General features: G+C 35.2%; 1 protein-coding gene and 1 pseudogene across 2 annotated transcripts in view; one reads left to right on the forward strand and one right to left on the reverse strand.

The window, feature by feature from the left end:
• Positions 1 to 26425, forward strand: part of ZGRF1 (zinc finger GRF-type containing 1) — a 90902-nt gene that overhangs the window by 23165 nt on the left and 41312 nt on the right. For both annotated transcript variants that reach the window (XM_042984021.1, XM_042984022.1), the window contains 7 exons: positions 4632 to 4705; positions 8438 to 8488; positions 11026 to 11109; positions 13384 to 13569; positions 18684 to 18786; positions 18887 to 18984; positions 23282 to 23405. In XM_042984021.1, coding sequence (XP_042839955.1) covers positions 4632 to 4705; positions 8438 to 8488; positions 11026 to 11109; positions 13384 to 13569; positions 18684 to 18786; positions 18887 to 18984; positions 23282 to 23405 — 720 coding nt within the window. The remainder of the gene's footprint in view (positions 1 to 4631; positions 4706 to 8437; positions 8489 to 11025; positions 11110 to 13383; positions 13570 to 18683; positions 18787 to 18886; positions 18985 to 23281; positions 23406 to 26425) is intronic.
• Positions 7037 to 7920, reverse strand: LOC122237756 (annotated as a pseudogene).

The following is a 26425-nucleotide window of genomic DNA, read 5'->3' on the forward strand; positions in this document are numbered from 1 at the left end:
TTATCCTGTTCTTACTCACCTGCTATATGTAACCAATATATCATACCTGTGTTTCTTTTTTGCAAAAATAAATAGCTCCATGTTTAAATTCTTGTCCCCCCCCCCGCCCCCGACACACACATATTCAACAAAAGACAGTAAAGTCTGTATATTCTTTAGCACCTACTTTTCACTTAATATATTCTGGAAATCACTTCATATCAATTCATAGGACACATCCTCATTTTATTTGTTTATATCTGTGTAATACTCCGCTGTGTGGATAAACCATCATTTATGCAACCTGTCTCCAATACTTTGCTATTACAAATAATGTGACAATACATAACCGTGTGTGTGTGTGTGTGTGTGTGTGTGTGTGTGTGTGTGTGTTGCATATTGTTTGAGGTGTGTCTTCAGGGCAAATTCCCAGTAGGTTTGCTGCGTAAATGCGTGACTTTATTAGATACTTCAAAATTCCCTCCATTTTGTAGCCCTGTCAGTAATGTATGAGAGTGCTTGTTTCTCTAGTCTTGCCAATATAGTGTGTTACCAAGCTTTTGAATTTTGCTAATCCAATAGATGAGAAATGGCATTCAGTATACTTAAATTTGCATTTCTCTTACTACAAGTGAAATTGAGCATCTTTTCATATGTTAAGTATCATTTATATATCTTTTTTTCATGAATTTTCTTACCCTTTTGTCCAGATTTTAATGGGTGTTGTTCTTTTTATTCTCATTGATTTGTAAGAGTTCTTTATATATTAGAGATACTAGCCTCTTATCTATGATATATGTTGCAGATATTTTCTTTCAGTATCGTATTGGTCTTCTGACTTTGCTTATGGTATGTTGCCAACAGCAACATTTTTTTTAAAGAAAAACTATTATAGAACATATTAGTAAATATAGCAAATATTATATACATATGAATGTGAATGAACAATGTACTTTATGATACTCAAAGAAAAGTTAAAATTGAATTCTTATTTGAATATCTCAAGGATTCCTGAGGAAAATAGGAATAAATTATTATATGTACTGATATGTTTCTTTAAGTTTGTTTGTTCATTTATTTATTTGAGTGAGAGAAAGGGGTAGAGAAAGCACAAGTATGGGAGGAACAGAAAGAGAAGGAGAATCCCAAGCAGGGGCTCGAACTCACAAACTGTGAGATCATGACTTGAGCCAAAACCAAGAGTTGGCCAGCTTAACCAACTCAGCCACCCAGGCACCCCTGATAATGTTTCTTTAAAATGTAGTTGTTTGCAATAGCCAAATTGTGGAAAAAGCCTAAATGTCCATCAACTGATGAGTGGATAAAGAAATTGTGGTTTATATACACGATGGAATACTACTTGGCAATGAGAAAGAATGAAATATGGCCTTTTGTAGAAACGTGGATGTAACTGGAGAGTGTTGTGCTAAGTGAAATAAGTTGTACAGAGAAAGACAGATACCATATGTTTTTACTCATGTGGATCCTGAGAAACTTAACAGAAGACCATGGAGGAGGGGAACGGGAAAAAAAGTTGGAGAGCGAGGGAGACAAACCATAAGAGACTCTTAAAAACTGAGAATAGGGGCGCCTGGGCGGCTCAGTCGTTAAGCGGCCGACTTCGGCTCAGGTCACGATCTCGCGGTCTGTGAGTTCGAGCCCCGCGTCGGGCTCTGTGCTGACAGCTCAGAGCCTGGAGCCTGTTTTAGATTCTGTGTCTTCCTCTCTTTGACCCTCCCCTGTTCATGCTCTGTCTCTGCCTGTCTCAAAAATAAATTTAAAAAAACGTTAAAAAAATTTAAAAACTATAAAAAAAAACTGAGAATAAACTGAGGGTTGATGGGGGGTGGAAGGGAGGAGAAAGTGGGTGATGGGCATTGAGGAGGGCACCTGTTGGGATGAGCACTGGGTGTTGTATGGAAACCAATTTGACAATAAATTTCATATTAAAAAATAAATAAAGTAAAAATAAAAAAAATTTAATTTAATTTAAAAAATGTAGTTGTTTGATGGCAGTTGATAGTTTGTTTTCTAAAAATTAAAAAGAAAGAAGAAATTTTAATGAAAAATAAGTAGGGGTAGATATGATTATGTAATATCATATAAGGATGTAAATCCCTAGTATGAAGACTTGAGAATTATAGAATTTAGTTTTAAGAAATCTTTTTTCTCATCAAGTTAAAAAGAGGATTGTAGTTGATTCTTCTTATTTGTGGTAGTTATATTCTATAAAATCAACATAAACACTGAATTAGTGAAAAATGAGTCATTGCTTTTAGGGGTAGATTCCTTCAAGCCTCTGGTCAAAGCATTTTCATCAACTGATCAAAATCTTGTTTTTATCTGTGTTTCCATTTGAAGACAATATATATTGTTGATCCATTAACATTGAATTTGTAGTGAACAGCACTATGACTAATGTCTGAAAGAAACCTCTGTCTAGGGGCGCCTGGATGGCTCAGTTGGTTAAGCGTCCAACTCTTGGTTTTCGGCTCAGGTCATAATCTCAGTTTGTGAGTTGGAGCCACACATTAGGCTCTGTGCTGACAGTGCAGAACCTGCTTGGGATTCTCTCTCTCTCTCTCTCTCTCTCTCTCTCTCTCCCTCCCTCCCTCCCTCCCTCTCTCTCCGCCTTTCTTTCTGCCCCTCCCCTGCTTGCACTCTCTCTCTGTCTCTCAAAATAAATAAATAAACTTAAAAAAGAAAAAAGAAACCCATCTAACATATGTTCTCTCTGTAAGGGACATCACAGCCTTCTTGCACTTAGCAACACTGGACAGCACTATGCTTAGGGAACATTTTAAATAGCACAGTCCCTTACAAAAAGCCCCCAAATACAAAAACATGGGCTAAGTAGATGACAAAAAGGATACTTGTTTATAGTATGAGAGCTCAAGAAGGCAGAGTGTTGCCTTGTTCTACCTCAGCTGGGAATGTATATGTCGGGCAACTTATTTTTTGTAGTTCTGTATGTCTACAAACGACCTCAAAAACAGGGTATTGATTTGGGGTTTCTGAATAAATTTTAGTGCGTAGGTAAGATCTGTGAGTAAGGAAGATTAACTGTATTTGTTTTCTGATATAAATGTATTTCTTCAAAAAGGAATGTTGGTTTTCTTAAGACAATCTGAGAAAATTAATACAGAATTAGAGATGAGTCAGTTTTACCACCAATTTAGGATGTGTGAATGTGTTAAAAAAAAAAAAAAGATTTTCTTCAGTAGGTTAAAGTTTTTATGAGATAATTGAGAATAACTTTGAAATGTTAATTTAGAATTTTATTCTTGAGTGAAGGCAATCAAGGAAAACACACCAATTTTCATGCAGTGCATGAAAATCTTTTTAAAAATAGCATCAAGTTCCAAGATCCACTTATTTTTATTTCATTTAATGTATTCTGAATTTTAACAGGAAAATAATGAAACCATAAATAACGACTAAAAAATTATAGTCTTGGTGACTTTAGAAGGAATTGAAATGATTGAATATGCACTTTTCTTTAAGAAAAAAAAAATCCTATTTTGAAACAAGGTAGGATGGCCTGGCCACCATGTCCTTTGTATTCAGTAGACTTGTCAACTTCTCTCAGAGTCTTTTTACTTGTGCCTTTGGTCTCAACACCTTTACCCCTGGCATAGCTGGTGGCCTTTTCTTATATTCAGATCTCAACTTAAATATCACTTCACACAAGAGAGCTTTCCAATCATCATATCTACATTAGTCTTTGTCATATCAACCTTTATGATGCCCTTTTGTATCATAATCTGAATTTATGCGGTTTGTTTATTCTGTGGCTCTCTCTTTTCAAGGGACTGCTGTTTTCCCAGTGTCTGGCATAATACACTTTGGAAATAATTGAAGTTTTTTTTCTCAAACCATAGTCAAATGGGTTTAAAATAGACCCAGAAATAGCATGAAGTTCTTTTCTTTTCCGTGTTTGCACATAGCAGCTGTATAGTGGTGGTCTTGGCTTTCTTCTAACAGTTAATGTTTCATTTTTAGAATTTTTAGTATAGATTATTAGCTGTTTACTCAGTTTTTCAATTAGTTTGAAAAAAGGAAGCATTTCTAGTACTGACTTAGAACATAACCAAAAAAAATCTTATTTAAAAATTTTTATCATGAAAATGTTTGAACATACAGAGAATAGACAATGAATCCTCAAATATCCAAAATCCATATTCAACAATTATCAAGACTACCTTATCTTCAAATTTAAGTTGTATTCCTTGTTTCATTCAGTTTTAGGTGGTTTTTTAAAGATTTTATTGTTATTATTTTAAATGTTTATTTTGAGAGAGCGTACACAGACTCGTGCAAGTGGGAGATGGGGGGAGGCAGAGAGAAGGAGAGAGAGAATCTTAAGCAGGCTCTGTGCTGTCAGCATGGAGGCTTGATCTCTCATGAGATCATGACTTGGGCTGAAATCAATCATCAGATACTTAACCGACTGAGCCACCCAGGTACCCCCAAAGATTTTATTATTTTTAAGTAGTATCTATACCCAGTGTGGAGTTGAACCTACAACCCCGACATCAAGAGTTGTCATCATCAACTGGGCCAGCCAGGTGCCCCTAGAAATAAGTTTTTAAAAAGTTTAAAACACTACTATATGTATGATGAATAAAATAATTTCATTTTGTCTATTATAGCTAGGAAACCATTGACTGAAGTAGTTTCACAAACTTTACCAAAGTTTCCTCATCTGAACCAGGATTCTCAACAGGTACGTCTTTTTTTTTTTTTTTTTCTTATCAGCATATTCTTATATTTTGATATAGAATGTTGTCATTAGTAATGAAATTGCAGTAATATAAAGGGTTCCAAGCTATCTTGCTTCATGACTGTCCCACACCTTGTATCAGAATATTTTTCATTATATCCCTTGGCTAAAAGGAAAAAAGAAAAACCAAACCTGGCAGTTCCATTTATTAAGTTGTTAGTAGTATTAAACAACACAGTAAGTATTATGTCCTAGTAATTTAGTGAGCTTTTTATTTTTTCCATTTTCATTGATATAAAAGATATAACATTGTGATCAGTTTAAGGTGTACAACATAATGATTTGATATATGTATAGTGAAATGATTACTGTAAACATTTTATTTATTTTTTTTAATTTATTGTTTAATTTACATACAAGTTAGCATATGGTGCAACAATGATTTCAGGAATAGATTACTTAACGCCCTTTGCCCTTTTAAACCATCCCCCCCTCCCACAACCCCTCCAGCAACTCTCTGTTCTCTGTATTTAAGTCTTTTACTTTTGTCCCCCTCCCTGTTTTTATATTATTTTTGTTTCCCTTCCCTTATGTTCATCTGTTTTCTATCTTAAATTCCTCATATGAGTGAAGTCATATGATATTTGCCTTTCTCTGACTACTTTCGCTTAGCATAATATCCTCCAGTTCCATCCATGTAGTTGCACATGACAAGATTTCATTCTTTTTGATTGCCAAGTAATACCCCATTGTATATATATACCACATCTTTATCCATTTATCCATCAGTGGACATTGGGCTTTTTCCATACTTTGGCTATTGTCAATAGCACTGTTAAAACTTTGGGGTGCATGTGCCCTTCGAAACAGCTCACCTGTATCCCTTGGATAAATACCTAGTAGTGCAATTGCTGGGTTATAGGGTAGTTCTATTCTTAATTTTTTGAGGAACCTCCATACTGTTTTCCAGAGTGGCTGCACCAGTTTGCATTTCCACTAGCAGTGCAAAAGAGATCCTCTTTCTCTGTATCCTCGCCAACATCTGTTGTTGCCTGAGGTGTTCATGTTAGCCATTCTGACAGGTGTAAGGTGGTATCTCATTGCAGTTTTGATTTGTATTTCCCCGATGATGAGTGATGTTGAGCATTTTTTCATGTGTCGGTTGGCCATCTAGATATCTTCTTTGGAGAAATATGTATTCATGTCTTTTGCCCATTTCTTCACTGGATTATTTGTTTTTTGGGTGTTGAGTTTGATAAGTTCTTTACAGATTTTGGATACTAACCCTTTATCTGATATGTCATTTGCAAATATCTTCTCCCATTCTGTCGGTTGCCTTTTAGTTTTGCTGATTGCTTCCTTCGCAGTGCAGAGCTTTTTATTTTGATGAGGTCCCAAGAGTTCATTTTTGCTTTTGTTTCCCTTGCCTCTAGAGATGTGTTAAGTTGCTGTAAGCATTTTATTTTTAAACACAATCACTGATAGAATGTATGCATTTGTTGGGCACTGCTCAGCTTCTCAAACCTTAGAATAATTAGTTCACGTTGTTTTTCTCATGGTAATTGATTTTTTTTTTTTATCATAGCAGTTTCTGAAAACTTAGCTTTACAAGGTGCCATTGAGAGAAATGACATAAGATTTGTTGTTGAAATGGAACTACCTTGAGTTAGTAGTTCATTCAATAGAGGTCAAATGACGCTGTATTTCCCTTAAATTTAAAATATCTTACGGAGCCCATGTTGAGTTTCCTGTGGCACCCTAAAGTACCTTGAACAGTTTGGGAACCATTGTAGTAATATAAAAATAATAGTACTAATTAGATACATTGAAATTCTAGAATGAAATTAATTTATTAGAATAAATCTAAATTCTTGTTTCTCAGTGGGGATACTATTAGCATATTTGGAGGGATAATTCATATGACACTTTTTCGAGAAGATATATTTAAAAGAAAAGAAAGTGAAATGTTTCATTTGCCCCACTTTGTATCTTACTCTGTTTTCCATGTTACTGTTTTTTTTTTTAAATAATCTTGATGTTTTCTCTTTTTTAATCATAGAAGAAAGTGAAGAAAAAATAAAACAACCTACTGAGAGATAATTATTATTAGTGTTTCCAGGATTTTTTGGCCTATTTTTAAAAATATGGTTAGCTTGATGTGTACAAATAGTTTTATATCTTATCCCCTTAATGTATTTCTCACATCATTAGAACACTTATTAAATATATCTTTTATTAATTTATTTTATTTTTTTAGCTGCTTGGTGAATAGGTTTATTATTATCTTTAATCTGAAAAATCTTCAAAGAAAATTATGGTTTGGTTTTTTAGCTCTTAGCAGCCGATCCTGCGCTTTAAGGAAGCTGCCTTCTTCTCAGCTACTCAATCTTTCTTCTGGGCAAGAGACATTTTGGAATGGTTCCACCTTTTCTTTTTAACTTCTTTCTTAGGCTTCTCTCAAAGATTGGATTCTCTTGTACAGCAGCATGAGCTTTCTTATACATCTCCATCATGCCTGGAGTTACATTGTTCTTTATGTACCAAGAGAATTGTTTCTTGTAAGCATCTTAGTCTTCTTCCATTAGTGACACATCTAATCTGCAGCATTCTGACCCAGGATGTGCTTCTGATGTATTTCTGCATTGAATTCCTTGCTTTCCCCATCATAACCAAGGAATCTTTTGGTACTATGAGGGTAGAGAAACCTCCATCCACAACTCCCTTGAGGGCCTCCCAAACTTCATTTTCAGTAGGGGTTCTGGCAAGCCCTGCATCCAAATAGCAGACGAAGGCACCAGATTTACCATCAGTGCTTTCCACGTTGTATTCATCTTGTCACCTCCACTTGGCCTTCATAGACTTTTGTCCGTGCCAAACCTACTGAGAAGCCTGTGGACCAGCAGCATGCCAGTACACTATGCTGCAGCATGATTTGTCAGGCCAACCTTCACACCATACTTTGGGAGTTCATGCCCATGAGCTGCACAAACTATCGTATCTCCTTTAGGGGCATTAGCAATCTGACAAATGAGATCTCTGTTTGTTACACAAGTTGCCACCCTGTATGAAGGTGTGTTGTACTTATTTTTATCCTGAATCGCCGAGCATTTCAACGCATTGTAATCAGTTTTGTGCTCTTGTCTTCTAAATTTCACTTGGTATCTCTTGAAACCAGTCTTATTCTTGACAACTTTAATAAACCCCATCCTGTGGAACAGAGTTTGGCATTGGCGGCTTGCTACTGGGTACTGACCAGCAGTTAAATATATCTTTTAGAGGTTACTTACTATTCCGTCCTATGGATATCCTGTGCTTTGGACAAGCAGTGCCCTATTTTGAACATTTAGGTTATTTACAGCATTTTGCTAGGATAAATAAAATATTAGTAAATGTTTTTGCACATAAATCATTGCTTACATTTAAGTTATTTCCTTAGATGTGAGTCCCAGAAGTGGAACTGATAGCTTAAAAGGCTAAGAACAATTTTCTTGATATATATTGTCAAATTTAAAAGTCTTACTGTTTTACAATATGAATATTTATTTCACTCTACATTCACCAGTACTAAGATATTTTCAATTCTTGCTAAGTAAAATAGTGTTTCATTAACATTTTTTACTTCCTTGATTATTAGTGATGGTGTTCTTTTATTTTTATGTCTAATTGAAATTTATGTATTTTTTGTAACTTACTACTACCTTTTAGTTGTTCTTATATTAATATTCTGTTCCTAAGATTATAAAAGAAAATGAAGTCAAACCAAGTGGACCACTTCAGTCTTTGCAGGTATGTTCATTTTTAAACTATAAAGTAGCCAGAAATTATAGTTGTATATATAGGTATGGCATATAATTTTATGTTTGTATTTTACATTGTCAGTTTTCAGTCTCATGTATCTTATTTTTTATTTTTTAATTAATTAATTTATTTTTGAGAGAGAGAGACAGTATGTGTGTAAGTAGGAGAGGGGCACAGAGAGAGGAAGAGAGAGAGAATCTTAAGGTCATGATCGTGAGATTGTGACCTGAGCCAAAATCAAAAGTCAGATGCTTAACGCCTGAGCCACCCAGGCACCACTAGTTTTCAATCTCATTTATAATTAGTTGCTCCTTTATACTTGTTTAGATGATCCTGCTATCTTTTGTACCAATGCCTGTGTGGTCAATGCAATTTGGTTATATAACAAATCTTTTATTATAAAACTAAGTCTGTAAACTTTGTAAGCATTACTTAATCCAAGAATTGTCATTGACAATTACAGCTGCACCTGCAACTCCTTTGCCTAAAAGAGAACAAAACATAAGAAATAAAATTCATATTGTGGTGGCTCGATCATTTTTCACCCTTTATGTATATAATAAGAGCAAATGTATAAAATCAAAATTAGCAACTGCATAATTTAGCTTATAAATGGTCACTTTTTTTTTTAATACTTATTTATTTTTGAGACAGGGAGAGACAGCATGAACGGGGGAGGGTCAGAAAGAGAGGGAGACACAGAATCTGAAACAGGCTCCAGGCTCTGAGCTGTCAGTACAGAGCCTGACGTGGGGTTTGAACTCACAGACCGCGAGATCATGACCTGAGCCAAAGTCGGACCCTTAACCAACTGAGCCACCCAGGCACCCCTCTTTTTTTTTTTTTTTTTTTAAGTTCATTTATTTCGAAAGAGAAAGACAGCGAGTGCACCATGCACGGGAACAGGGGAGGGACAGAGAGAGAGAATCCAAAGTAGGAACCACGCTACTGGTGTGAACTCATGAAGCATGAGGTCATGACCTGAGCTAAAAGAAACTAAGAGTGGGACGCTTAACTGACTGAGCCACCCAGGGGCCATATATGATCATATTCTTAATGCTTTCTTTCACTTGAAAAATTAGGATTTAACCCTTTCAAGAACAGTTATCACAAAGTATAAACTGCAAATAAACAATATCACTGTTTTTTCCTCCAGAATGAATTTCCTCTTAAAACAAGTATTACATGTTTTGGGACGCCTGGGTGGCTCAGTTGGTTAAGCACGTAACTCTTGGTATAGGCTCAGGTCCTGATCTCTCAGTTCATGAGATTGAGCCCTGCATAGGGCTCTGCACTGACAGTGCAAAGATGTTTGGGATTCTCTCTCTCCCTCTCTCTGCCCCTTCTTGCTCACGCTTTCTCTCTCTAAATAAATAAATAAGTAAATAATTACATGTTTTTTAAAAAGTGCATTGTAATTTTAACAGTAATGAAAAAGGTCTTACGGTCTTTTGCAAAAAAAATTTATTTAAATCTGTAGCATTAATATAGGAATATATTTGGATTTATGTAATGTGTTTTGTACTACAACCCTCTGAAGCAGTCTCTTCATGTACACTAGTGATAGAAAGAACTTTCAAAATTTTAAATTAGGGTCCTCTTTGAGGATACACTTAATGACACTGCCACTTTATTTCTATAATTAGTTACACATAGCAAAGCAGAAGAGAAGGTGCTGTGCTAATTGATTTTTTAAATTCACTGTATTAGAAAATTCTAATTCTAAAATGTGAGTTGATAAAAAAAATAAAATAAGAGTTGAAAGTTTTCAAGAACTACTTCGTTGGGAGATGTGTTAATGTATTTTGTTATTAATGGAAAGCTCCCATTATTTGAAGAAATACACTAATTTATCTCTTCTGTCTGTTGGGGAAATATTTTTCTCCATATTTTTTAAACAAAAATTGCTTCTCAGTTGAATTCATTTTTCTATCTAAGTCATAGTAGAAATCATGGTTATTTTACATAGTCATTTGATGAACTAAAAATGACTAGTTTCTATTGTCTATAGCTTGTGTTTTATGGTTGCTAGAAAATTATTCTTTTTTTTTTTTTTTTTTAAAGTAGGCTTAATACCCAGCTTGAGGCTTGAACTCACAACCCACAGCCCTGAGATCAAGAGTTGCGTGCTTGACTGAGCAAGCCAGGCGCCCTGATTCATTCTTTAGATAAACTGTTAACACTGTTTACAATTTTTCCTCCTTTGATTTCATACTAATTTTTGAATTAAATAATCTGCATTCGCATTAAATATTAGGTTTGATGGATAATTATTAGGTACTCAACAATTTTTTCTAGTGTTAAAACATTCAATTAAAATTTTAGAATTAATTAGCATAGTGCCTTATCTGCTAGAGAACTCCTTTGCCAGGGGTACCTTTTATACATATGTATATACAGAAGATTGAAATGGCAAGTGTATTTTCAAATGGGAAACTTTAAGTTTTGGGAGTATTTTCCCATCTAACCCATGAACCACCTACAAAACTATTGTAGCTAACACACTTACTGATATTTTATTCTAGTTCTTTCCCTTGGGAGATGAAGAAGAGGCTACTTTTCTAGATGTTATTCCTAAACAGGTAGAGAGAAAAACCTGTGATCCTAAGGTAAAACTTGTGAAGAACTTTGATTCTCTAATCTACTATCTTTTCCTGCTGTTTTTTATACAACTATCAGAGTTTTCATAGGTAGAAGGTTAGTGAGCGTAATGAATTAACCTGGTTTTAAGAGCAAGAGTAACTAATGACTGCTAGCCTTTGTTTGGTCTTGAGCCCTTTCTCAGCCCTTTCTCTTTACTCATGAACCGATAATAATGCATCTCATATATATGTATATATGAAGGATATATATATACGTGTATATGTATATATATATGTGTGTGTGTGTGTGAAGGATGCCCTAGGGGTTGGACAGGAAGATAAATTAAGTATAATTAATGAATATTCTGTGGAGAACAAAATAGAGATCTTTATAGCTATGAACATATAGTCTACTCTACCACTTCTACTTCTGTAGAAGTATATATAAACCAAGGTCTAAGTAGTTCCACCTACTGCATATCAAAAATTGATAGAGAAAGTAACATATAAATAGTTGAGTTTTGTAAGTACCGATTCTGTTTCTTAAACCCAATAGATCTCTACAGAAGAGATCCACTTAGAAACATAGAAAACAAGGCATCTGTGTTCTTGTGGAGAATGTGTATTCCCCATCAAACAAAACAGAAATATACAGTCTTTAACAATTGAGACTTTTTTATTGAAATGTGTGTGCTTCATAATCCAGGATATTTTTTTTTTTTTTTTAATTTTTTAAAAAAAAAATTTTTTTTTTTTTTTTACGTTTATTTTTGAGACAGAGAGAGACAGAGCATGAACGGGGGAGGGGCAGACAGAGAGGGAGACACAGAACCGGAAGCAGGCTCCAGACTCTGAGCCATCAGCCCAGAGCCCGACGCGGGGCTCGAACTCACTGTCTGTGAGATTGTGACCTGAGTTGAAGTTGGACGCTTAACCGACTGAGCGACCCAGGCGCCCCAATTCAGGATATTTTCAATAAAAGTCCCATACAGGGGCAATTTAGATTTGATTTTCCTCTCAAATGTATGATTTAGAATCTTCATTTTTAATAAGAGAATATTCAGATTATGTACTATTATAATTTTGTTCATTTATGAGTTAGAAATAAATTTGTCCTTTATGTACATTCCTTTGGCTCTATTAGCAATCTTAATTTCCTACTTTCTGGGTAGGTTTGGTCACCCTGTGAGGAGTAAAAATCCTAGAGCCCTCAAGGGGGCAGCAGAGAAAGCCATTTGGAGCCTGAAAACTGATCAAGTCTCTGAGGAGATGACAGTACCTCCCTGAAGTACATGCCTAGATTGGCATCCTATTCTTAGGCCTCTGGTCTCAGAGCAATAGGATCAGATCTTCTGGGAGCCCCCATCCCTCCTCTATTAAGCCTGATAGTGTACAAAATGCCTAAACAAAGGAAAATGCTTCTTGTATTTCTTCTCTTACTTTCTTTCTTATTATCATGTTTATTGACTGTCTCCTATATGCCAAAGACAGTGTTAAATGCACATTATATCCTCATGAAACAAAAGGGTCTCTTCCCTCAAGGAGCTTACAGTATAGGTAGTATATAGATGAGAAGAAACTTCGTTGTACTATAATGTGATAAGTCTATAATGGAAAATTTTATAATGTACAGGGGAAGCATAGAGAAAGGAGCAACTGTGTCTTCCTGTTTTTTTTTTTCTTCTAATGTTTATTTGTTTTGAGAAAGAGCGCACACAGGTAGGGGAGGGGCAGAGAGAATCCCAAGTAGGTCCCACACAGAGCCCGACTGGGGGCTCAGTCTCACAACCATGAGATCATGACCTGAGCCCAAATCGAGACTTGGACACTTAACTGACTGAGTTACCCAGGTGTCGCATCTTTCTGATTTTTTAAATTTATTCATTTATTTTTGAAAGAGAGCAAGTGGGGGAGGGGCAGAGAGAAAGGGAGGGATAATCTGAAGCAGGCTCCAAACTGTCATCAGCGCAGAGCCTGACACAGGGCTCGAACTCACAAACTGTGAGCTGCTCCACATCTTTCTGGTGGAATTAGTTCATTATAACTATACTTTTATGCTTATAATGAAAAAATTAGTACTTACTCATTTTGAACTGAATTAAATCAATAACTGAATTATATTTCATAATTAACATATTAGGATAATAGGGGTCTTTCCTGGTTTTAGTATTGGTCACTTAGTAATTACTTACATTAAGTAATATTTAATAGAGCTGAATTGTGATTTCTGTGTATATATACATTGTGACTATATGTCAATATATACTTATGCAATACTCATTTTTAATAATTTACTTGTAGCCTGTTGAGTTTCAAGGGCACCAAGTGAAAGGATCAGCCACTAGCACTGTGATGGTCAGAGGACACAACTCACAGCTAGAATGCAGTCAGTTTCCAGATAGTATTGAGTATGGAAACTGCATGACGGACTCTTGTTTTTTGACACCAAAATTGACTAGCGCTTGTATGCAGATTGATTTCTTGCAGGTAAAAATATTTTTTCTAGTTGCACCTTGCCAAATCATTTTCTTTATGTAAGTGTTAAATCTTATAAACAGATTATATTTAAATCTTTGAACAAATGTAAGTTACAAAAGAGTTTAGTAAATTGATAAGAAGCATGATATCTGAAATCAATCTAAATAAGAGAAAAATATTTTATTTGAAAGATTTGCTGCCTTTTAGGACCTGGAATTTAAAGGATTACTTTTCATTTAAGAAAAGACTAGGGATTCATGACAATGGCAAATAGATCACATTTAGAAAATATATTTAACAGCTATAGATTTTTTCTTTTCTTCTGTTATCCCCACCCCCACTTCACTGTGACACCAGGTACTTCTCATTGCTTCCAAATAGAGGTCATAGAGAGAGAACAATATGCATATATTTGAAACAATGTCAAAGATATTAATTTTTTTTTCTTTTTTATTAAAGTGTGATGCACATACAAAATAAATGTACATACCATAAGTACACAGCTTAATGATTACCACGAAGTGAACACACCCACGTAACCTCCACCCAGAAGTCCCCCTCGACTCCCTTTCAACTACTACTCCTTCTGTTCCCTCCAAAGATAACCATTAGTTTGACTTAAAACACCATATATTCATTGTGCTTTTAAAACTTGATGTAAATAGAGTAATATGCAATAAATGTATTTTTTGTGTCTCATTCTTTTTGTTCAACACTGAACGTTTGAAATTCATCACTGTTGTTACCTGTAGCTGTAGTTTATTCATTTTCATTGCTGGTGTGCTAGTCTGTTGTATGAATATTCCCCAGTTTATCCATTGTTCAGTTGTTTGCATTTGGTTGTTATGGATAATGCTGATAGGAACATTCATGTGCTGCCATGCGCTTCTGTTAATTATACTTTATTGGAGTGAGATTGTTGAGTCACCAGATATGCATATCTTTGCTTTTAGTATATAATGCCAAACTGCTTTCCAAAAATGGTTGTTTAGAGTTTACATTTCTATCAGAAGTGTATGAGAGTCCCCATCACTCTATATCTTCATCAACGCTTGGTTCTGACAGTTTGTGTTCTGAATATTAGCTATTCTGGTAGATATGTGGTGGTATTTCATTGTGGTTTTAGTTTGCATTTTCCTGCCTAACAGTGAGGTTGGGACCTTTATAGATGCTTATTGGCCTTCTCTGTATTCTCTTTGATGAAGTATTTGTTCAGATTTCTTCCTCAGTTTTTAATTTATGTGTTTATCTTTTTAATTAATTTTTGAAATCCTTTATATATTGGATATATACTCATTGTCAGTTGCATACTTTGCAAATACCTTCCCTGATTCTGTCTTATATTTTACTCCTAATGATGCTTTTTGATGAATGGAAGTTTATAATTTTTAACATAATACAATTTATCTACCCTTTCCTTTATGATCAGTGCTTTTTTGTCTTAGGTCTAAGAAGTCTTTCCTCCATGGGGCACCTGGGTGGTTCAGTGGTTGAGCGTCCAACTCTTGATTTCAGCTTAGGTCATGATCCTAGGGTTGCGGGATTGAGCTCCGTGCTGACTGTGGAGCCTGCTTGGGATATTCTCTCTCTCTCTCTCTCTGTCTCTCTCTCTCTCTGTCTCTCTCTCTCTCTCTCTCTGTCTCTCTTTCCCTCTCTCTCTACCCCCCCCCCTGCCCTCTCTCCCCTGCTCAGATACACTCTCTCTCTCTAAAAAAAAAAAAAGGAAAAAGAAAAGAAAATATTCTCTCATATTATCTTGTAGAAGCTTTATTATTTGCCTTTCACACTTTGATGTACAATTTTTTATGTATTGAGATATGGATAAAGTTTCATATTTTTTCCATATGGACATTCAGTTGACCTAGCACCGTTTATTGAAAAGGCTATCTTTTCTCCATCCTTTTGTTTTTCCCCCTTTGCTGTATAAATCACGTGTCCTTATATTTCAGGTCCAGTTTTGGTTTCTGTTCTGATTCTTTGGTTTGTAGTTTTGGAAGTCTTCATATCTTACTAAGTATGTGTTTTCATGCATCTCTAAATCTTCCCACTTTTTTCTTTTTAGCTTTTTGCATTTCCATATACATTTAGAATTAGCTTAATAATTTCCACACATGTACATAAACATGCTGGGAATTTGACTGGAATTTCATTGTGCATGTAAATCTTGAGGAGAATTGACATTTTTACAGTATTTTATTGATATTTTTTCAATATTGTAGTAATATGTTTTCTATTTTGATCTTAAATTTTTCCCATTAAATTTTACATTTGTGGCATACAACATTCTCTATCTGTTATTTGTATATTTGATTTGTAGGAGCTCTTTTCATATTAAGAAAACTAACCGTTTGCCATTTTTCCTAATGTATTAGTGTTTTGGTTCTGTTTATGATTTTCTGCAGAAATGCATTTTTAATATTTATGTAATCAGATCTATCAGTGCTTTTTTTTCATGGTTTCTGGAGACAGAACTCGTAAGTTTTCCTTTAGTTCTTTTTAATAATGAATCTTGTTGCTTTTCTTTATTATCATGGTTTTACACTATTTTTAGTAAGAACTAATGATTGGCTATGTTAAGTAGAATAAGTTATTTCTGAATTCTTCTTTATATTCTCTCAGATTCCTAGTATAACTATATCATTTTTAGATAAATAGATGTTCAACATTTGTATTATAAATATTGTAATATTTTCACAGCTGAAACAATATACTGTGGTTACATTTTGTTTCTTTTATAATTTTGGATTTTTTTTCTTAGTTTCTAATTGTCTCATTTTTAAAAATTTGCTTAGTATTCTTTGAATATTGGAGTAAAGATTTTTCACATACTTGAAAAGCTTTTTATAAAATACCCTTCAATACAGGAATCTACACAAACTTATTAGATAAACTTTGTTAGTTCATTTTTTTCCCCCTTGGATCTCTTTCCTATGTCCTCCATCTGTCTGTTCTAATCTACACTGTATAGTTGGCATCTTAAAATTAACCTTCGCCTAGGGGCACCTGGGTGGTTCAGTTGGTTGAACGTCCGACTTCGGCTCAGGTCATGATCTCGCAGTCTGTGAGTTTGAGCCTCACGTCAGGCTCTGTGCTGACAGCTCAGAGCCTGGAGCCTGTTTCAGATTCTGTGTCTCCCTCTCTCTCTCTGCCCTTCCCCTGCTCATACCCTGTCTGTCTGTCTGTCTGTCTGTCTGTCTCTCTGTGTCAAAAGTAAATAAACATTTTAAAAAATTAAAAAAAAAATAAACTTTGCCTGTTTCCTAGCTTGAGTTGCCTGTATCTTGAACATTGTCTTTTTTTCTTGTTTTGTTATGACACATCTTAAGTGCCTCTGAAGAAAGGGAGAATGGGAAATAGAATTTGGGAGACTTTGTATGTTGTAAATATTTTTATTCTGTTGTCATCCTTGATTGATAGGCTAAATATAGAAATTGGATATGATCTGCTATTTTTCTTTTTAAATTTAAATTTAGCAGTGTTTTCTCCTAGAGGTTTTTAAGCATATTTTCTTTGTATTCTTTATTCCTGAAATTTCACAGTGATGAACCTTCCTTCAGGTTTTATTAATACTGGATATTGAATTCTCAGTGAATCTATCCTGCAGATATAAGTCCACCAGTCCTGTAAAAATTTTTAAAAAAATAATTTTTTGGTAATTTCCTCCCCATTATTTTCTTGATTTTTCTCATTCTAAAGCTTCTATCAAATGTTTTTAGCCTTTTGTAGCCTACTTTTTCAGCAGCCCCTGTGGACGGCATAGTTTCTAAGTGTTTCCATGGTTATAGGGGTAAATCAGTTTACTTGTCATTGGACTCCCCTGTAATAGGTACTTTAGTGTGACTTTCTTTCATATGATGAAGTTTGTATTCTTCCCCATCCTCTTAATATATGGTTGTTAAAGGTTACCATTGTTTCTTAGTTTCATCAAAGATAAAAGATGTTTTTGTGTCTTATTTCCTATGGTTTTTTGAGGAGAATAGAGGCACTCATATTGAAAATGAAATTTGTATCCATTTGTTTTATTTATTTTATTTTTATTCCGTGCCCAATGTGGGGCTTGAACTCACCACCCTGAGCTTAAGAGTCACATGCTGTACCGACTGAGCCAGCCAGGCACCCCCATTTGTTTTATTTCTAATTATTTTTACATACGTTGGTTATGGTAATGTTTTGTATCATGAGTTTCTATGATATGTTTTAAGGCAAAATGACCGGATAGATCTAGGACCTGAGAGAACTTTTTTGGTGTGAGTGTGGCAAATTGCATATAGCAGTCTCTGAACTTTAAAAAAAATTCTGTAGTTCATTAAATTCTCAGGTGCTCTCACTGATTGAAAGGCGCACTGTTCTATTATACACCACTACGAAAGAAGAACAGTCAGTTAACATACGATGCTTTATCACTTAGACTTTTTATTGAAAACTTTTTATTGTGGTAAAAAACACATCATAAAGTTTCCAACCTCATCCATTTTTATGTGTATGGTTCAGTCATGTGAAGTATATTTACAATGTTGTGAAACAGATCTCTAGAACTTTTTCACTTTCACTTAGATTTTTAATGTTATATTTATCGAAAGAAGTCTTGGATTTATTTGTATATCACAAATAAGGTATATCACCCTGCTTTGTTTCCTTGCCTTCTGGGAACACAAGACTTTTTTGTTCAATGGCAAATGATAATGTCATCCTTTTGAATACATTTAAACAGCAAAATTTCATAACATGGTAATGTTAATGCAAACTCCTATTTAAGTGACCAATACATGAACAGTATGTCTAACTTGCATATAGTTTCACTTGCACAGCAATACCAACTATGTTACAACCATTGCTGGTGCTATAGAGATGTAAAAGTGTCATCACAGGATTCATCTGCATTTCAATGGTGTTAAGGTATAAGAAATGTGAACTGTAAGAATAGATGAAATGTAATATACTCTACTTTCCCTGACTAGAATTGGTTTCATAACATATTGTTTTCTGTTTGTCTGTGTCTCGTTCTAACCACAAGCTATGTGTGTATATATAGAGAGGTAGATAAAAATATAGATATGTACACACACACACACATACAGTTTCTTTTTACTAAATAAACTGATAAATGGATCTCTGTTTTCTAGTTCCCAGATGAAGACGACTTTCCAAAAGGAGGCATTAGTTTTAATATTGAAGACAATTTTCAAGTGATAGCTGAGTCTAATAAGGACACAGTTGAAAATGACTGTAAGTAAATTCTAAATAAAACATAACATTAAAAAGTTATTTGACATTGAACAAACCATTATGTAAAAATCCATGCTTTTTTTTTTTTTTTTCTCCACAGCAATTTTAGATTTCTCCCCGAAAAAGTCAGAACGTTCATATCATTATTTGGATTCTGATTTTAAATCAGCAGAGAGGACTTCATTGGAAGCAAATAAGGTACAGTGTAAGCAAAGTTTTAATAGTTGGTAGTAAAAAATCTTGGTAGTCTTATAAGAAATGAATCCATTAAAAACGAAAAAGATAAAAATTTTAAGATTGGATCATTTTTAACATGATAAAGTTTATCAATAACCAGCCAACATTATTTTAACGATAAAACAAGCAGCAAAATTTCTGTTAGAATAATTAACAAAATGTAGATGACTACCATCTTATTATTCAAAGGTGTTTTGAATTTTCTAATATGACATGACATAGGAGGCATACATAATTAGAGAGGAAGAAATAGAAGAATCAAAAATGAGAAGTTTAAGAAGAATTTTGTAAGTTAGTTGAAGGCAAGATAAACTTAAAAAATTAGTAGCTTTCCTGAACCAGTTAGAAAACATAATAGAAAAAGTGTTCCGACAATAATAACAACTGATATACAATGCCTAGGCATAATCTTAATTGTAAATATATGGAACATGTGTGGAATATACTATGAAATTTTACTGTGAAATATAAAATTCATGAATACATAGCAATTCACCAATGCCAAATACCCTCTGTAGGTCAGAACTTGTAAGACTTGGGTATAGAGTGATGGACAAAATATGTATGTATGATCTCTGTCTTTATTTATTTATTTTTTTAAATTTTTTTAACGTTTATTTACTTTTGAGACAGAGAGAGACAGAGCATGAACAGGGGAGGGGCAGAGAGAGAGGGAGACACAGAATCTGAAACAGGCTCCAGGCTTTGAGCGGTCAGCACAGAGCCCGACGCGGGGCTCAAACCCATGGATCGTGAGATCATGACCTGAGCCGAAGTCGGATGCTTAACTGACCAAGCCACCCAGGTGCCCCTGATCTCTGTCTTTAAAGGCCAAGGAGAAAGAGGATGAGATGGTTAAAGGAGGGAGAGAGATGTTAATCAAGAGTGCAAGCAAACAAATAAATTGAGATAATTGCTACGTATGAAAGCTATGAACGTACTCTGAAATAGGGGAATCTACTTTATGGCTTTTCCAGCTGTGGCAGCTGTAGGGGGAGGAACATACCTTGTAAAGAAACTACAAGTATAAATACCCTGAGATCGAAAAGAGTTGAGTGGGCTTGAGAAAGTGGACGAAAGCCAGAGTAGTGGGATTGTAGAGTGTGAAAGTGGTAATTAGAGATTGGAAAAGTGAGCAGGGCCAGACACACAATCTTACAGGTGAGGTAAAGAATTTTGATAATCCTCTGTGTTCCTCAGGGAAATCCATGAAGGGTTTTCAGCAGAAAATTACATGACTTAATTTACATTTTTAAAAGGTTTGCTGGTTGCTCTGTGGTAGATGGGTTTAATGGATGCTGTGGTGGAAACAGAGATACCAGTTTAGAGGAGACTTAATTGATAGGGACTTGAGGATAGGCATTGTGGCAGTGAAAGGAGTTAGAAGCATGGATGTTGATGGATTGAAGGTAGATAGTTAGGGTGAAGGAAAAGGGAGAAGAAAGATTCCTGGCTATCTGACTTAACAATTGTGTGATTTTCACTGCGTGGAGTAAGAAGGAGGAGTGTATTAGTCTGCCGGGATTGCCATAACAAAATACTGCAGAATGTGTCTCTTACACAGCAGAAATTTATTTTGTCAGAATTTTGGAAGCCAGAAGTCCAAGATCATAGTTCTGGCTAATTTGGTTTCTCATGAGGACTGTCTTCCTGGCTTGCAGACAGCTGCCTTCTCACTGTGTCCTCACATGGCCTTTCCTCGATGTGTACACATGGAAAGAAAGAAAGAGAGCAGGTGAATGCAAGCTCTCTTTTTATAAGACCACTAATTCTGTCAGATCACAGCCCCACTCTTATGACCTCATTTATCATTTAGACTTTGTTACCTATTAGAGGCCATGTCTCCAAGTACAGTTACATTGGGGTTAGGGCTTCAACATCTGAATTTGTGGGGGACACAATTCAGTCCACAGCAGGGAGGAGCGGGTTTGGTGAATACATAGGAACAGACAGAAACGCCTGTGAATCAGTCAGGTAGATATGTAAAGTTAGAAATCGGATACATGGGTCTGGTTCAGAGAAGTTTGCATGATCATTTGCACATAGCAAAGTTTAAAGCACTGAGAATGGATGGGTTCATTTCAAGAGTGTGTAGAGAAAGGAGAATGTGTTATATCCCATTCTTAAGAATTGGGGGGTAGGGAGGGTTTGCTATGTCAGTTATTGTGGAGACATTGGTAAAATGACAGAAACAGGTTCATGTGGCAACTTGAGGGTCATTGGTGACTTTGGCAAGAGCAGTTTCAGTGAAATAGTGAGGATTGAAACCAGTTTAGATGGATTAAATGGTAAATGAGATGTAAGAAAGTAGTGACTGGATATGGAAAATTCCTTAAAAAGAGTAACATATTTAATTGATCAGCCACTCATTCCTCAAATATTTTGGGGGCATCTACTGTATGTTGCACTGTTCTACGTGTTAGAGATAGGCCTATGAATAAAACAGGCAAAGATCTGCTCTCCTGGAGCTTGCCTTCTGATGAAAGGAGACAGATAATAAGCAAGTATATAGTACCTTAGAGGGTTTAAGTGCTGTGGAGAACAATAAAGCTGTGTAAGAGGGATGGAGTTCTATTTTATAGGTAAAATAGGGCCTCTCTAATAAAACACTGGGGTGGAGAACTGAAAGAAAAGAGGAAGGGAGAGGACACGCATGCCATGCAGATATCTGGAGGAAGAGCATTCCAGGCATAAGGAATAGCAAATGGAAAGGTTTTGAGGCAGAGGAATGCTGGCCAATTTGTAGAACAGCAAGGAGGTAGCTATGGAATGAGTGAACAAACGAAGGGGAAAGTGGTAGGAAGTGAGATCAGAAAGGAAGTAAAGGACCTAATCTTATAGGGCAACTGGGTAGGACATTTTCAGAGCTTTGTACTTTGAGAGAGTTTGGGAACCATTAGTTTTAATGAGAAGAGTGAAATGATTAAACTTATGTTTAGAAAGAAACCTGTGGCTGGTTGATAGAGAATGTACTGTGGGAACAAAGTACATACTCAGTAAGTATTGCCTATTATTGTTACTTTTGTTGAAAGTGCAATACAATCTAGGCTGCCTAGGTTTGAATCCCAACTCTGCTGCTAATAAGCTGGATGAGTTTAAACAAGTTTAATTGCTTAACTACTCTTTTTCTCAATTCTCTCAGTTGTAAAATAAGGAAAATGAGAGTACTGACCTCATATGGTTGTGTAAGGATCAAATAAGTTAAAACTAAAAGGTACTTAGGACAGTCCCTAGCACATAGTAAGAATTTGTTATTATAATAAGACTATTACTATGATTGAATGTAATTTCCCATTGATTTGTCAGTTTCTTCTACTAGACTGAACTCCCTGAATGTGGGGATCATGAGTAATCATCTTCACATCCTTATTTCCTAGCACAGCACCTAGAACCAAATGACTAATTAAGAGAGTGTTTTAAAATTTATATATACATTTTTTAACTTTATTGTAATTTACTGAAAAAAAAAAAAGACATGCACATTCTAAAAAATTTAAACCATTCAGAAGTACACAAAGTTACAAGAATCCTTTCTCCTTAATTCCACCTGCATTAGAAACCAACCACTCTTAACAGTTTGGTATGTATTCTTCCAAACTTTTATTCTTTCATTCTATTGTTATACAAATATATATATATATATATATATATATATATATATATATATATATATATAATGTGATCATCATATTATATTTTTAAGGTGATTAATTTCTGGAAGCAGCAAGAAAATTAAATACTGTTCTAAGGAGAATAACATAATGAGTAATATGACTATTCATGTCTGGAATAGATCAAAAAAGTTCAGTCCATTTGGGAGTAGTATCTTCAAGTTTAGGTCAACTGTAGATAAACCCTAGACCTGAGGACATAAGAGAAAGCTGTTCATTCCCTGAGTCTGCAGGAAGTTTTACCTTCACATCTTCAAACATGAAATCTGAGTTAGTCTTAAGCCCTATTGACTAGAAATTCATCTTCAGAACCAAATCCCCATAACCCAGATCAGTCTAAGTCAGGATCTGACCCATTTCAAATAAATCCAATGGTTTTTATGTTCTGCGTTTTATTTTTTTATTATTCTTATTGATTTTAGTGAGTTTATCCTGTCCCTTTGGGAAGAGTTTTTGCCCTACTGTAGCTCTATATAATGTGCTTCAAAGCATTATTTGTATGATATAGATTACTAGAATTCATTCAAACTATAGGGAAAAAATGTAGTAACATTTGGTTAGTAATTTTGTTTCTTCTTTCTGAATAGATGACATCACCAGAGCAAAAGATCTCGACCTTAAACCCTGTTTCTACTTTTTCTTTGAACTCAAGAGATGAAGACTTTGTGCTAGAATTCTCTACGGAGTCCCTGAAAGCAAGAACTTTACCTGGTGACCTTTACTTCCTCAGCTTAGACAGTTGCTACCCTGCTGCCCTAATAATACTTATATGTGTAAAATGAAGTTTTTTATTTGAGAAATTGTCACTAAACTAAAAATATCTTGAAACCAGATTCAGTGTCATCCCCCTCAATCCTTCCCACACCACTTTTCTATTTGAGATGGCTCTTACTTCCAAATACAGTACACCCTTCTCACTCTCAGGTCCTTCTTCTCCTCTCAACTTCTCATGACAGACCTCTGCAGATGTCTTCCATCATTGCAGTACTTCTCACAGCTGCAACTCCAGAGTCGGGCCCCTCTATAGTGCCCTCCCCTCCCAGGGAATGATTCATTGTGAATGTCTGATTTACATCATTGGTTGACTTTGGTATAACCTCTTAGTTTCCCCTTTTTTGCTTTGGGATCCTGGCAAAATCAGGGAACTCTTCCAACTGTTGCTACCACAGTTGCATTCTCAGATCTCTGTGTTTTCATACATTTTAAGTCTTCCCTATGAGTAATTTCCTGCTTCTTGATAAGTACAGTACATTCTGTAGGATTCTTTCTACTAACTTTTCTTTCCCTCTCTCTTTTCTTGAAAATCTCACCAACGTATCTTCCCTGATTCCGAAGTTATGTTGGGTAAGGGATGAAGTTGTAGGTAATTTTGGGGAGTGGACGATACAAAAAAAAGAACAAAAAACCCCACCAACTTTGTAATGTGAATGGGTAGTTGGGTTGAAGAAGGTTTAGTGGGTATGGCTAGTAGAGGAAGCAAGGTAGGGGAAAGTCAGTATGGGAGGAGTGGGTATCGAAAACAAATGAAGTGACAATGGAATAATAGATGATTTTCATAGTTAAAGCATGAATCTTACTCTTGATTTCTTAATTTTTTATTCAAGTATGATTAACATGTAGTGTTATATTAGTTTCAGGTGTATAGTGTAATGATTTAGCAACTTTAGACATTTCTCAGTGCTTATCAAGATAAGTGTTTTACCTTCACATCTTCAAACATGAAATCTGAGTTAGTCTTAAGCCCTATTGACTAGAAATTCATCTTCAGAACCAAATCCCCGTAACTCTTAATCCCTTTATCTCTTTCCCTCCTCCTCCTGCCCACTTCCCCTCTGGAAACCACCAGTTTATTCTCTGTGTGTTAGAGTTTGTTTTTTTATCTCCGTTTTTCTTTGTTCATTTGATTCTTAAATTCCACATATGGGTGAAATAATATATTTGTCTTTCTCTGACTTATTTCACTTAGGATTATACCCTGTAGGCCCATCCGTGTTGTTACAAATGGCAAGATTTCATTTTTTTATGGCTGAGTAATATCCCATTGTGTTTGTGTGTGTGTGTTGTGTGGGTAGGTACGTACTACCTCTTCTTTATCCATCCACGAATGGATACTTGGGTTGCTTCCATATCTTACCTATTGAAAACAATGCTGCAGTAGACATAGGGGTGCATATATCTTTTCAAATTAGTGTTTTCATTTTCTTTGGGTAAATACCCAGCAGTGGAATTACCAGATCATATGGTAGTTCTATTTTCAATTTTTTGAGGAATTCCTTACTGTTTTCCATAGTTGCTGCACCAATTTGCATTCCCACCAACAGTGCAGTGTTCCTTTTTCTCCACATCCTTGCCAACACTTGTTATTTCTTGTCTTTTTGATTTTGGCCATTCTGACAGGTGTAAAGTGATATCTCATTGTGATTTTAATTTGCATTTCCCTGATAATTAGTGAACATTTTTACATGTGTCTATTGGTCATCTGTATGTCTTTGGGAGAATGTCTCTTCTGGTCCTCTGCCTATTTTATTTTATTTATGTTATATTATTTTTGAGAGAGCAAGAGAGAGAGGGAGCGAGGGAGAACGGGGGAGGGGCAGAGAGAGAGGGAGACAAAAGATCTGAAGCAGGCTTGGCAATGACAATGCAGAGCCTGGTGTGGGGCTCAAACTCACGAGCCATGAGATTATGACCTGAACTAAAGTTGGACCCTTAAATGACTAAGCCACCCAGGTGCCTTGGTTCCTCTGCCCATTTTAATCAGATTATTGGCTTTTTTTGGTGTTGAGTCACATAAGTTGTTTATATATTTGGGATATTAATCCCTTATCTGATATATCATTTGCAAATATCTTCTTCCATTCAGTAGGTTGCCTTTTTCTTTTGTTCATGGTTTCCTTCACTGTGCAAAAGCTTTATTTTGGTGCAGTCCCAATAGTTTAATTTTGCTTTTGTTGCCCTTGCGTGGGGAGACCTATCTAGGAAAATGTTTCTATGCCCAGTGTCAAAGAAATTACTGTCTATGTTCTTTTCTAGGAGTTTTATGACATCAGGTCTCACATTTAGGTCTTTAATCCATTTTATTTTTGTGTCTCGTGTAAAAAAGTGGTCCAGTTTTATTCTTTTGCATGTAGCTCTCCAGTTTTCCCAGCACCATTTGTTGAAGAGATTGTCTTTTCTCAATTGTATATTCTTGCCTCCTTTGTTGTACGACCATAAGTGTGGGCTTATTTCTGGACACTACTCTGTCCCTTGATCTATATGTCTATTTTTGTGCCAATCTTTTACTCTTTAATGATGTTTTAACTTTTCTGTCAGGTTGCTTGATTGGCTTGTTAGAATTATAAAATAACACTATAAAAGAATATCATTTGCTCACTTACTGCTCTACTACCTACCCAAATGATCCCCAAAGTTTATTTCCAACAAATACTAACTCTGTCAAGAAGGTACATTATTATAAAATAGGAAACCATAGCATTGTCAGATAAAAATGTTAAGCTTATATAGCTCCCATACAGTATTATTTATTCATTTATTTATTGAACAAATATTTATTATTGCTTTTTACATTTTAGGAATATATTTATTACTAATACTGCTGACAGAAGGAATTCTAAAACTCAGCCAAAATCTAGTTTAGGAGAATTATACTCTTACCACATACCCATAGATCAGAATAAAGCTAACTATCTTCTTTACCCTGAAGGTTAACATATCACTTCATGGGTATA

Source organism: Panthera tigris, chromosome B1, assembly GCF_018350195.1.
Source record: "Panthera tigris isolate Pti1 chromosome B1, P.tigris_Pti1_mat1.1, whole genome shotgun sequence".
In the NCBI taxonomy this organism is placed as follows: domain Eukaryota; kingdom Metazoa; phylum Chordata; class Mammalia; order Carnivora; family Felidae; genus Panthera; species Panthera tigris.